This window comes from Macaca nemestrina, chromosome 3 (genome assembly GCF_043159975.1).
Source record: "Macaca nemestrina isolate mMacNem1 chromosome 3, mMacNem.hap1, whole genome shotgun sequence".
NCBI classification, from domain to species: domain Eukaryota; kingdom Metazoa; phylum Chordata; class Mammalia; order Primates; family Cercopithecidae; genus Macaca; species Macaca nemestrina.
The window spans coordinates 98,324,254-98,337,687 of record NC_092127.1 but is presented as its reverse complement, the minus strand read 5'-3'; the positions used below and the strand labels follow the sequence as shown (position 1 = coordinate 98,337,687).

The 13,434-nt window shown below is 35.4% G+C and overlaps 1 protein-coding gene across 24 annotated transcripts in view; it reads left to right on the top strand.

Moving 5' to 3' along the window:
- LOC105479621 (coiled-coil serine rich protein 1) overlaps window positions 1-13,434 on the top strand; it is a 1,449,255-nt gene that overhangs the window by 683,566 nt on the left and 752,255 nt on the right. Inside the window, exon 10 of one of the 24 annotated variants that reach the window (XM_011737679.3) lies at window positions 3,509-10,876. The exons of 22 other annotated variants lie outside the window; for them this stretch is intronic. In XM_011737679.3, the coding sequence (XP_011735981.2) occupies window positions 3,509-3,514 (6 nt within the window). In that variant the 3' untranslated portion in view covers window positions 3,515-10,876. Of the gene's footprint in view, window positions 1-3,508; window positions 10,877-13,434 lie in introns of those variants that run through there. One more of the 24 variants, XM_071092594.1, reaches the window with a different exon arrangement.

Below are 13,434 nucleotides of genomic sequence, written 5' to 3'. Positions count from 1 at the left end.
ACAATGTTTTCCCTGAAACTTGACCTTTATTTAAACAGTGTTTTATGACTGGATTGATGCTGATCATTGGTCCCATGAACATGTTACTGTGGCTTTAGCAGACTTATAAACTAGTACTTAGGAAAAGAGCAGTATAACAGAAAAAAAGGAACATGTGTTACATTACCAAAATAACCTTTTATAAACCTATAAGTAACATATTGTAGTGTCAATTTTATATATTACATAATGAAAACATTTCTTTATTTAAATATAGCCCTTTAGGTACATATTATCTAATAATGCTTTTTTATGTGGCATACAAAAATATCTTTGAATTGATTAAATATCACATATAGATATTTATTGCATAATGGATAAAAAAATCAATTTTAACATAACAGAGTATTTATTACTTTGTCAGAGAGTGCTTATTTTGGATTTGGATAATTAACTCAGAAAAGAGTATTCTTTTTTTCTCAGCATTAGTTATGATCAGTTTTAAAATATTCATATACAAGAAATCAGACCTTCATTTGCTAAATTAAATGAAAAAGAAAATGATTACTTTCAAAGACAGTACTACATAGTTACAATTTAAAAAATTTAGTACACCTCCATCTAAAAAAGTCCTATATATATATTTTTTTCATACTTGAATTACTCAAATTGGCTACTTAGTTTCTAAAATTTCTCAGGTAACAAGCAGCATTTGAATTTTGTGTTATTGTAGTTTCATCATCTTGAATACTTAAACAGGAAAAATGTTAACTTATGAAAATATAGTTTATTTTATTAGTTAAAAAGGACTGTAGCTTAGGGGGAAGTATGTAATTGATGATTCAAGAATTTTACTTAGAGGAAACATGGTTGGAAAAAACATTGTCATTCAAACTGGATTTGGAACATGGATGAGAAGTGCCAATCACATAGGCCAATACAAACCCCTTGCATCCATGGAAAATTTTGGTCCTACTATTTCTGGTCCTGGTAATAAATAACTTGTGACATTTTATTATGGTGGAGGTTAAATTTTACATTTATGCTCTACTTGCATTGAAAATTTCAAAAATGTTTAGAAATCAGTTGAGTTGTACCCATCTATATACTACAGGTTCATAATTTTTAATAATTTAGAACTGATTCAGTTTTCAATTCTTTCTCATGGGTTTCTGATTTCTTGACCACTATTATTATCACTAGCAATTGTATCTACATGTACATTATAGAATGAAATTATATGTAATTGTACCAAGAAAGGCTTTATTCCCAATTAGTAATAAAGAAAGTTTTAAATTTTTTGATTATTTATATTTTTCAGTTAGCCTTATCAGTAGTGAGAGGAGTTGTAAAAAGTTAGGGATAGAATGGGTCTAGAACAAAAGAAATGTTTTTCTTTTCTTTTCTTTCTTTTTCTTTTTTTTTTTTTTGAGACAGTCTTGCTCTGTCACCAGTACAGTGGCATGATCTCAGCTCACTATGCAACCTCTACCTCCTGGGTTCAAGTGATTCTCCTGCCTCAGCATCCCGAGAAGCTGGGATCACAGGCACATGCCACCATGCCCAGCTAATTTTTATATTTTTAATAGAGATGAGGTTTCACCATGTTGGCTAGGCTGAACTTGAACTCCTTACCTCAAATTATCTGCCCACCTCGTTTTCCCAAAGTGCTGGGATTATAGATGTGAGCCACCACTCCGGGCCATAACAAGTTTTTTAGTCACTTAAATGCAAGGTTTTTTTTAGTCATTTCTTTTTAGGGCATGGTTTCTCAACAATAGTGCTAGTGGTGTTTTGTTTTAAGTGTCTGTGCTGTGAATTGTAGGATGTTTAGCAGCATCCCTAGCCTCTCTCCTCTAGATGCTAGTAGCACCTCTACACATTGCCAAATGTCCCATGGAGGCAAAATTGCCTCCAGATGAGAACCACTGCTATAGGGATATTAGATTAAATGTATAGTTCCCAATGAAATGGTATGTTATAGAAAAAGCATCTACTTATAGATAACCAGGGTGGGAAAAAAAAGGAAAAAACAAAACAAAACAAACTCCTGCACAAGGGGGGTACCTTTCCTTGGGCTATTAAATATGTAACTGTTTGTACACTATATTTATCTGCTAAGGCTACCAAAACAAAACACCATAGATGGGGCGGCTTAAACAACTAAAGTTTATTTGTCAGAGTTCTGGAGGCTAGAAGTCTGAGACTGGGTGCCAGAGTGATTAGATTGTAGTGAGGGCTCTCTTCCTGGCTTGCAGACGGCCATATTTGTAGTATGTGCTCACACGGTCTTTCCTTGGTGCATGCACACAGGGAGAGAGAGAGGAGAGAGAGAAAGAGAGATCATGCAAGCCCTCTGATGTTTCTTCTTCTAAAGACACTAATCCCATCATAATGGCCCCACCTCATGGCCTCATCAAAACTCTCATCATCTCCCAAAGGTCCTGTCTCCAAATATCATCACACTGGGAGTCAGGGCTTCAATATATGAATTGTGGAGCAGGAGTAACAATTCAATACATAGCACATACTCTTTGTGCTCCTGACTGTTTAATATTAGCAAGTTCAGTTGTGGAAAACTGGAGAGTTCTACTACATGTTTTTTTCCTGCATTAAATGCACATTTCAAAAATTATCATTTTTTCTACCCTATAATTTCAAAATTATTACATTGGCTTAATTATTTTTTATTGCTGAGGGGGTAGATTTCACAAAGCATAAATATACTAAGAAACTGAAGATAATTTTGAGTTAAGATTATATATTGGTATTGTTTGGGTAAAATTATTCAGATTATTAACTGCATTTCTAATGTGAATGTATTTTTGTATTTTATAGCCACACTTCCAATTTATTCTTTCTTTTTCTTTTTAAAAAGAAGACAATAAGCTGTTTGTACTCTTAGGAACAATTTTTAAAAGTCAAAAGTTATTATCCCTGAAATGTTTATACATTATTTACCTTGGTGAGCTTTATTGTTTTCAACAGATCAAGATAAAAATAATCACTTGTAATTGTTTTATTATGTCCAAAGGGATATTAAATGTTAGAATATTAGAGCGTCCTGGGATTATATATGTGCGAGGCCAACTAATTGGAGAAAACGACAAATATGTTCTGTAGCCAGAAGTTTGTAGTGTGGTAAACAGAGAGGAAACTAGTTCACAGCATGGAACATCTACTCCCAACTGTTCTATAATAGAACAAAATCTCCTCTGCATTAAATAAGAAATAGACTAAAGAAAAAATTTCTCCTCTTCATCTTCCTGGGGCCTTAGCTTTCTCTACTTGAGGAGAAGAGTGAGTCAATATAGTTATATGGAAAATTGGGATATGAGTTTCTTGTCCTACCTCTAATCTTAATTGCCTATGTGACCAGATTTAGGTATTTTTCTCTGTTTGGGTGTTAGTTTCTTCAACTGTCAGATAATATTACCATATGTTTTGGTCTGTTTTGTGCTATTCTAATAAAATATACACACTGGATAATTTATGGTAATTTATAAAAACAGAAATATATTTCTCATAGTTCTAGAGGCTGGGAAGTTCAAGATCAAGGAGCCAGCAGGTTAGGGCCCAGTCTCTCTGCTTCCAAGATGGTGCCTTGAAAGCTGAGGGAAGGAATGCTTGTCCTCACATGACAGAAGGGCAGAAGAGTATGAGTATACTGTCCTGCAAGCCCATTTTATAGCAGCTTTAGTATATTCATGAGAGTGGAAGCCTTCATTATCTAAACATCTCTCCATAGGTGAGACTTCCCAACACTGTTTGGGATTAAGTTTTCAATGCCAGAATTTGGGAGGACATACTCAGACCATAGGACCATAATATTAAAAATATTACATATTTATCAATAGTGAATTTGATAGATTGTAGCATATTTATATTTATATAACTGTATTATATATTATATATTTTTATAGCTATGTTGCTTATAAAATTATTAAGTGGAAGGAAAAAGCAGATTTTAGAACAGCATATTGTATAACATGATGTGAAAATACATGTTGTATAGAAAGTCTAGAATAATTAATAGTATTTATCTTTGAGAAATTAGAATGTTTAATTTCTGCTTTAATGTGGTAGTGTATCATTTTAATAACAAATGTATTACTTGTATAATCAGAAAAACATCAGACTACTTCTTTGGATAATAAATGAAGAATTTTGGTGTGTTTAATGGTTTTCATTCAGTGATCAGTGTGTGTTGGGGGAAATAAGAGCAGCAGAGGGATCCTGTGGATTTCCCTTCTCCACCCACTTAATGATAGTAGTCCTCATTTCATTGTTTTTTGCATGTCATTAATTATTACATTATCATTTCAATCAAGCAGTTTTTATTTAATGCATATCACTATACTCCATAAGATTTTATTTGATGAAAAACCACAGCTGAGAACAAAATCAAGCAAACAAACCAAAAAACTGAACAAGATGATTGCTAAGAACTACCATGAACTATTAAACAGGGTGGGAAATGAGAACAAAAGCTGTGACACACACCTCAGTGAGAATTATTACACATCATGGTGATTGGAGAGAATATAGTTAATTGAGGGCATGGAAGAGAACCAACATTCAGAATCAAAAATAATAGGAGGACTTTTTTGATAATTAAATGTTCAGATATATATTTTAAAATATAGGTTCTATTTATTTCGTAGAATATATTGGACTTTTTGAATATTAGAAATACATCTCTCTTATCCGACAGAAAGTTTTAGGGATTTTACTAATTTAATTTATTAAGATATTTAAAGCATAGCTATAGATTTTGACCAAAAGTCTAAACATAATAGCTAAAAGTATGTATACTTAAGCATAATGAATTATAATAAAAGGTATTTTAAATATTTGCATCATAAGTTTAATTTATTACACTTAATGATATGAAACAGAGAAATATTTTTCTCACTTCTGAGAAAGTTTAAGTGTCTTTCCCTCAGCTATTTAGTGAAGATTGTGTTGAAGAATGCTACATAATTTTATTGTTCATATGATACTGAAGGACATTGTAAATATTATCCTCAGGTGACTAAAATAAATTAGAGAGATTTGTCATAAATGTTGATGGTGAAGTTCAGCCTTGTGTTTTGGAGGATGGATATGTTCTTGTAAATGATTACTAATCTTATAAGTGGTTTCAAAAATCTTATAAATGGTTTTACATTATGGATGAAGAGTGTGTACCATAGGACATCAGAAATTGAAGAAAGTATATTTGGTGTTTATTAAGAAATTGATTCAAAAAATTTTTTTAAGTAAGTTAGAGTTAACTTACGAATGAAAACATAATAACTTTAGTTAGTTCTATGACTGTGAGGAGTAGAATTTAATTGTCCTAATTAAGGTTAGTAGATGGTGCTGTGAATTTACTCTTTTGATTTGGATGACAATTTACATATACACTTTCAAAAATGTTAAACAGATTTGTGTGGATAATCACACTACCAAATGTAAATTGTCAGCAGTTTGTAATTCTGAACTTTTACGGTTTCTACTATTCAGAATTTTCTTGTCAGACACTTTTGTTTTCTAGCTGATCTGGGTAAAATGTATCAGATACAACTTTTTATGTATATTTCTGTAAAAACATAGGTGTTTTGGCTGGGTTCATTCCTTCCCTCAGCTTTCAAGGCACCATCTTGGAAGCAGAGAGACTGGGCTCTAACCTGCTGGCTCCTTGATCTTGAGCCTGGTGGCTCATGCCTGTAATCCCAGCACGCTGGGAGGCCAAGGTGGGTGAATCATGAGGTCAGGAGTTTGAGACCAGCATGGCCAACATGGTGAAACCCCGTCTGTACTAAAAATACAAAACATTAGCTGGGCATGGTGGCAGGCACCTGTAATCCCAGCTACTGTGGAGGCTGAGGCAGGAGAATCGCTTAACCCAGTAGGCAGAGATTGCAGTGAGCCGAGATCGTACCATTGCACTCCAGCCTGGGGGACAGAGTGAGACTCCACCTCAAAAAAAAAAAAAAAAAGTGTTTCTATTTAAAAGGCCAGTTCAAATGGTCACCGTAAAAACAAAATAGAGTTTCTGAAAAAGTAAATTTATTAGCCCTCTGTAAAATAAACACTTTAATACAGCCCTAAATAACATGATTTAAACAAAAATGCAAAACAAAAATACTTATTATATTTTCCTTCATAATCTTCCTCTGTTTACTAACATTAGAACATCTATACTTTTCAATGCTAGTGAAATTTAACAGTTACCTTCACCACCACATCTTTTTAAGCAGTAAGGGAATACACTGACTGTAGGAATAATATATGACTATTATCAGAGGCAAAAATTTAAAGCATGTCGATAATGAGAGACTCTTTCCTGAGAAGATTTTTTGTGGATCCGAATTCTAACTGTAGGTTACAATTAAGTTTTAAACAACATACACACACACACACACACACACACACACACACACAGATTTTTCCCCACACATTTAAAATTTTTTTTCAATTATCACATTTTTTATTACCTATCCTTTAATAAACAATGCATTTTTAAATGGAAGTGCAACTAGGAGATATTTTAGTTATGGAGCTGAAACATTCAAGGATCCCACTACAAATTTTTAAGAGTTAAGTTTGTGATCTTAAGTCAGACCTTCCAACTAGCTTGAAACTGTGTTTCTAAAATTTGAGGTACTACTTATTAATGTATTCAAATATAGATTCAAAATAAGCAATGAGAGCATAGTTATTGTAAAGACAGAGAAATGGAACTTGAGATATTTAAATTCTGTCAGTTAATAGTAACCATTTGGAGTATTTATTGCATTTAAGATTCAAAACAAAAGAGTAGTGTGTGAACTGTGAGCTATCTACTTTGCGGGGGATGTTTGGACATTTTAGTTTATAATTAAATATTTTACTGAATTTTAATAATATCTTTAAAACTGAACTTTATTTTTTATTTTAAAATGTTAATTTTACTTTTAAAATCAAAGCACAATTAAAAAATAAATGTTACGTCAAGAGCGTGATTTAGTAATTACCTATACTGCACCTTTTGCAGATTCATTTTTTATTAAACAAATATTATATTTATTAAAATTTATTTTTTACTTTTTGACGTAATAGTACACGCAAAGTTAAAGACAAGTTTTAACTAGCTTCATTTCTTTTTTGGCCATTACTAATATTAATTTAATACAATATTATTATTTAATCCTATGTTTTTGTTTTAGAAGAGGACCGTTAAAAATAAGCTTTTCAGGTGTTCATTATAATAGATACATCATTGAGTTGAACACTTTTTCCTCCTGTAATGTAAATATTAACTCAAGAAAGCCAGCCTTCATTTAAAAAAGATCAAAAACTTATATCCCTTTTCGTGTTATTCAACCTGCTTTGTTCTCACTCAAAGCAAATATTGAAAATTATATTCTTACTTGAGTGTAAGTAAGCATATAAACAATCATGTTTCTCCAACCTTTCAAGTGTCATTTCCTTGGTTAATTGTAAGGCATGTTCTCGGCTCATTTGTTAACAATTGAATAGCAAAGCATGGGACTGAATAAAGACCCTTGAAGAAATGAGGATTTTTGAAAAATTGAAGGCAATTGAAAAACTGAAAGTATAGCATTACGTGTAATCAGGTTACTATGCATAATAAAAAAGGGGGAGCTAAAAATAAAAGACTAAGAAATACATATGGGTAACTAACACTTTATCAGAAATCTAGAGCGAAGAGTAATTTTGATTTGATTTTAAAATACTTTCAGAATTCAAATTGAATAAAATTTTGTGTCCTTGATGCTTTAATAACAGAATAATTCCTGCATGATAAGAGAAACATTCTTTGTTCGTGAAAATCATATCATGAATATATCTTAAAAGTAATTCCCCACTTGCTCTACATTCTATTATAATTTATGGTATTATTTCATGCTAGTCATTTTAGAATAGAATATTACAGCTCCATGGATGATTTACATAAAAATGGACAGCTGTAAGTACTTTCAAATCCTCTTTCTTTTTCATATTTAGGAAACATTACGAACAGAAAAGTAATAGATTAGGTATACTTAAACATTATTAAAGTGTCAGGCTACTTTCCTTCTTTTTTCAGGAGAATTAATTGCATATATTCCAGAAAAGGCTTATCTCAGCAGCAATTACTTTCCTAGTCAGCTCTGTGAGGCAGATGTAGAGTGTGAATGTGACAGTATCCTATGATACATAATGGGGATTGCCTCCAGTTTCTTACACACTCCAGTACCCTGATGAAGAGCTGCCAAAAAGATATAATCTTTAATATTCAACGGAATTTGCTGTAGCAATAGTACATATTTGTTAAAGTCTTTATCACAAAGGGTTTTCATATTGCAGTACAGCATGGATGTAAGAAAATAATTGCTGTATGATTTAAATGCCAATAGGAAGGTGTTTTACCTTTAAGACATAAATAGAGTTTAAAATATTCCACCGTATTGTGATCAAATTAGGCATGTAGTTGAAATAAATTTATACGTAAAGTTAAATAGTTGAATATTTTGGACATTTTAAATTTATTATATAAGCTACATCATACAATTTACAAACTATCTTCTTTATTTTATACTTCTTTTGTTATACTAATCAAGATTCCAGTACTTAGAGTAATTTACCAAACACAACAATTTAAGTAGTTAGTGGGACATAATGATAGCCAAAGACTTAGAAAAAAAATACAAAGCATCTTCCTGAATTATTGTGGAAATTAATAATATGAAGAAGGGGAAATATGTGTTTTTTGTGTGTGCAAGTATAGACTGTCAAAAACAAAATTACAACAAATTTAGTTTAAAGATCTAATTGACTTTTATTAGCAATTTATGAATTGGTGGCATCTCATATAAAGATTTGCAAAAGGTCCTCCTCTGGGCATGGAAAAACAATTGTTTTTGTTTGTTTGTTTGTTTTCTTTTTTTTTTGAGAGAGAGTCTCACTCTGTCACCCAGGCTGGAGTGTAGTGGCGCGATCTCGGCTTACTGCAAACTCCACCTCCCAGGTTCAAGTGGTTCTCCTGCATTAGCCTCCCAAGTAGCTGGGACTACAGGCGCCCGCCACCATGCCTCGCTAATTTTTTTGTATTTTTAGTAGAGACGGGGTTTCATCATATTAGCCAAGATGGTCTTGATCTGCTGACCTCGTGATCTGCCTGCCTTGTCCTCCCAAAGTGCTGGGATTACAGGCATGAGCCACTGTGCTCAGCCCAGCAATTGTTTTTTATAAGGTACTTTGAACAGGAACAAGGAAACAAGCTAATACAAAAAGTAGATTATTGGCACACCCAAGATGGCCGAATAGGAACAGCTCCAGCCTCCAGCTCCCAGTGTGAGCGACACAGAAGAGGGCTGATTTCTGCATTTTCATTTGAGGTACCGGGTTCATCTCACTGGGGAGTGCCGGACAATCGGTGCTGGTCAGCTGATGCAGCCCGACCAGTGAGAGCTGAAGCAGAGCGAAGCATCGCCTCACCTGGGAAATGCAAGGGGGAAGGGAATCCCTTTTCCTAGCCAAGGGAAACTGAGACACACAACACCTGGAAAATTGGGTAACTCCCACCCTAATACTGCACTTTACCAAGGGTCTTAGCAAATGACACACCAGAAGATTATATCCCACACCTGGCCTGGAGGGTTGCACGCCCATGGAGCCTCCCTCATTGCTAGCACAGCAGTCTGAGATCTAACTGCAAGGTGGCAGGGAGGCTGGGGGAGGGGTGACCGCCATTGCTGAGGCTTAAGTAGGTAGACAAAGCCGCCAGGAAGATTGAACTGGGTGCAGCCCACCGCAGCTCAAGGAGGGCTGCCTGCCTCTGTAGGCTCCTCCTCTGGGGACAGGGTATAGCTAAACAAAAAGCAGCAGAAACCGTGGCAGAGGTAAACGCCCCTGTCTGATAGCTTTGAAGAGAGCTGTGGATCTCCCAGCACGGAGGTTGAGATCTGAAAACGGACAGACTGCCTGCTCAGGTGGGTACATGACCCCTGAGTAGCCTAACTGGGAGACATCCCCCACTAGGTGCAGACCTACACCTCACACCTCACACAGCGGGGTGCACCCCTGAGAGGAAGCTTCCAGAGCAAGAATCAGACAGCAACACTCGCTGTTCAGCAATATTCTATCTTCTGCAGCCTCCGCTGCTGATACCCAGGCAAACAGGGTCTGGAGTGGACCTCAAGCAAACTCCAATAGACCTGCAGCTGAGGGTCCTGACTGTTAGAAGGAAAACTAACAAACAGAGAGGACACTCACACCAAAACCACATGAGTACATCACCATCATCAAAAACCAAAGGCAGATAAAACCACAAAGATGGGGATAAAGCAGTGCAGAAAACCTGGAAATTCAAAAAATCAGAGCACATCTTCCCCTCCAAAGGAAGGCAGCTCATCGCCAGCAATGGAACAAAGCTGGATGGAGAATGACTTTGATGAGTTGAGAGAAGAAGGCTTCAGTTGATCAAACTTCTCAGAGCTAAAGGAGGAACTACGTAACTAGTGCAAAGAAACTAAAAACCTTGAAAAATGGATGAATGGTAACTAGAATAAACAATGCAGAGAAGACGTTAAAAGAACTGACAGAGATGAAAACCATAACACAAGAACTATGTGAAAAATGCACAAGCTTCAGTAACCAACTCGATCAACTGGAAGACAGTATCAGCGATTGAAGATGAAAAGAATGAAATGATGCGAGAAGAGAAGTATGGAGAAAAAAGAGTAAAAAGAAATGAACAAAGCCTGCAAGAAGTATGGGATTATGTAAAAAGACCAAATCTACGTCTGATTGGGGTGCCTGAAAGTGAGGGGGAAAATGGAACCAAGTTGGAAAACACTCTTCAGGATATCATCCAGGAGAACTTCCCCAACCTAGTAGGGCAGGCCAACATTCAAATCCAGGAAATACAGAGAACGCCACAAAGATACTCCTCGAGAAGAGCAACTCCAAGACACATAATTGCCAGATTCACCAAAGTTGAAATGAAGGAAAAAATCTTAAGGGCAGCCAGAGAGAAAGGTCGGGTTACCCACAAAGGGAAGCCCATCAGACTAACAGCAGATCTCTCGGCAGAAACTCTCCAAGCCAGAAGAGAGTGGGGGCCAATATTCAACATTCTTAAAGAAAAGAATTTTCAACCCAGAATTTCATATCCAGCCAAACTAAGTTTCATAAGTGAAGGAGAAATAAAATCCTTTACAGACTAGCAAATGCTTAGAGATTTTGTCACCACCAGGCCTGCCCTACAAGAGATCCTGAAGGAAGCACTAAACATGGAAAGGAACAACAGGTGCCATCCATTGCAAAAACATGTCAAAATGTAAAGTCCATCGATGCTAGGAAGAAACTGCATCAACTAGCTAGCAAAATAACCAACTAATATCATAATGACAGAATCAAATTCACACATAACAATATTAACCTTAAATGTAAATGGACTAAATGGTCCAATAAAAAGACACAGACTGGCAAATTGGATAAAGAATCAAGACCCATCAGTTTGCTCTATTCAGGAGACCTATCTCACATGCAGAGACACACATAGACTCAAAATAAAGGGATGGAGGAAGACCTACCAACCAAATGGAATACAAAAAAAGCAGGGGTTGCAATCCTAGTCTCTGAAAAAACAGACTTTAAACCATCAAAGAGCAAAAGAGACAAAGAAGGCCATTACATAATGGTAAAGGGATCAATTCATCAGGAAGAGCTAACTATCGTAAATATATATGCACCCAATACAGAAGCACCCAGACCACAGTGCAATTAAACTAGAACTCAGGACTAAGAACTCAATCAAAACCACTCAACTACATGGAAACTGAACAACCTGCTCCTGAATGACTACTGGGTACATAACGAAATGAAGGCAGAAATAAAGATGTTCTTTGAAACCAATGAACACAAAGATACAACATACCAGAATCTCTGGGACACATTTAAAGCGGTGTGTAGAGGGAAATTTATAGCACTAAATGCCCACAAGAGAAAGCAGGAAATATCTAAAATTGACACACTAACATCACAATTAAAAGAACTAGAGAAATAAGAGCAAACACATTCAAAAGCTAGCAGAAGGCAAGAAATAACTAAGTTCAGAGCAGAACTGAAGGAAATAGAGACACCAAAAAGCCCTCCAAAAAAATCAATGAATCCAGGAGCTGGTTTTTTGAAAAGATCAACAAAATTGATAGACCACTAGCAAGACTAATAAAGAAGAAAATACAGAAGAATAAAATAGACACAATAAAAAATGTTAAAGGGGATATCACCACTGACCCCACAGAAATACAGACTACCATCAGAGAATACTATAAACACCTCTACTCAAATAAATAGAAAACCTAGAAGAAATGGATAATTTCCTGGACACTTACACTCTCCCAAGACTAAACCAGAAAGAAGATGAATCCCTGAATAGACCAATAGCAGGCTCTGAAATTGAGGCAATAATTAATAGCCTACCAAACAAAAAAAGTCCAGGACCAGACGGAATCACAGCCGAATTCTACCAGAGGTACAAGGAGGAGTTGGTACCATTCCTTCTGAAACTATTCCAATCAATAGAAAAAGAGGGAATCCTCCCTAACTCATTTTATGAGGCCAACATCATCCTGATACCAAAGCCTGAGAGAGATGCAACAAAAAAAGAGAATTTTAAACCAATATGCCTGATGAACATCGATGCAAAAATCCTCAATAAAGTACTGGCAAACTGAATCCAGCAGCATATCAAAAAGCTTATCCACCATGATCAACTGGGCTTCTTCCCTGGGATGCAAGGCTCGTTCAACATATGCAAATCAATAAACGTAATCCAGCATATAAACAGAACCAAAGACAAAAACTACATGATTATCTCAATAGATGCAGAAAAGGCCTTCGACAAAATTGAACAGCGCTTCATGCTAAAAACTCTCAATAAATTCGGTATTGATGGAATGTATCTCAAAATATTAGAGCTATTTATGACAAACCCACAGCCGATATCGTACTGAATGGGCAAAAACTGGAAGCATTCCCTTTGAAAACTGGCACAAGACAGGGATGCCCTCTCTCACCACTCCTATTCAACATAGTGTTGGAAGTTCTGGCTAGGACAATCAGGCAAGAGAAAGAAATCAAAGGTATTCAGTTAGGAAAAGAAGAAGTCAAATTGTCCCTGTCTGCAGATGACATGATTGTATATTTAGAAAACCCTATTGTGTCAGCCCAAAATCTCCTTAGGCTGATAAGCAACTTCAGCAATGTCTCAGGATACAAAATCAATATGCAAAAATCACAAGCATTTTTATACACTAGTAACAGAAAAACGGAGAGCCAAATCATGAATGAACTTCCATTCCCAATAGTTTCAAAGAGAATAAAATATCTAGGAATCCAACTTACAAGGGATGTAAAGGACCTCTTCAAGGAGAACTACAAACCACTGCTCAGTGAAATCAAAGAGGACACAAACAAATG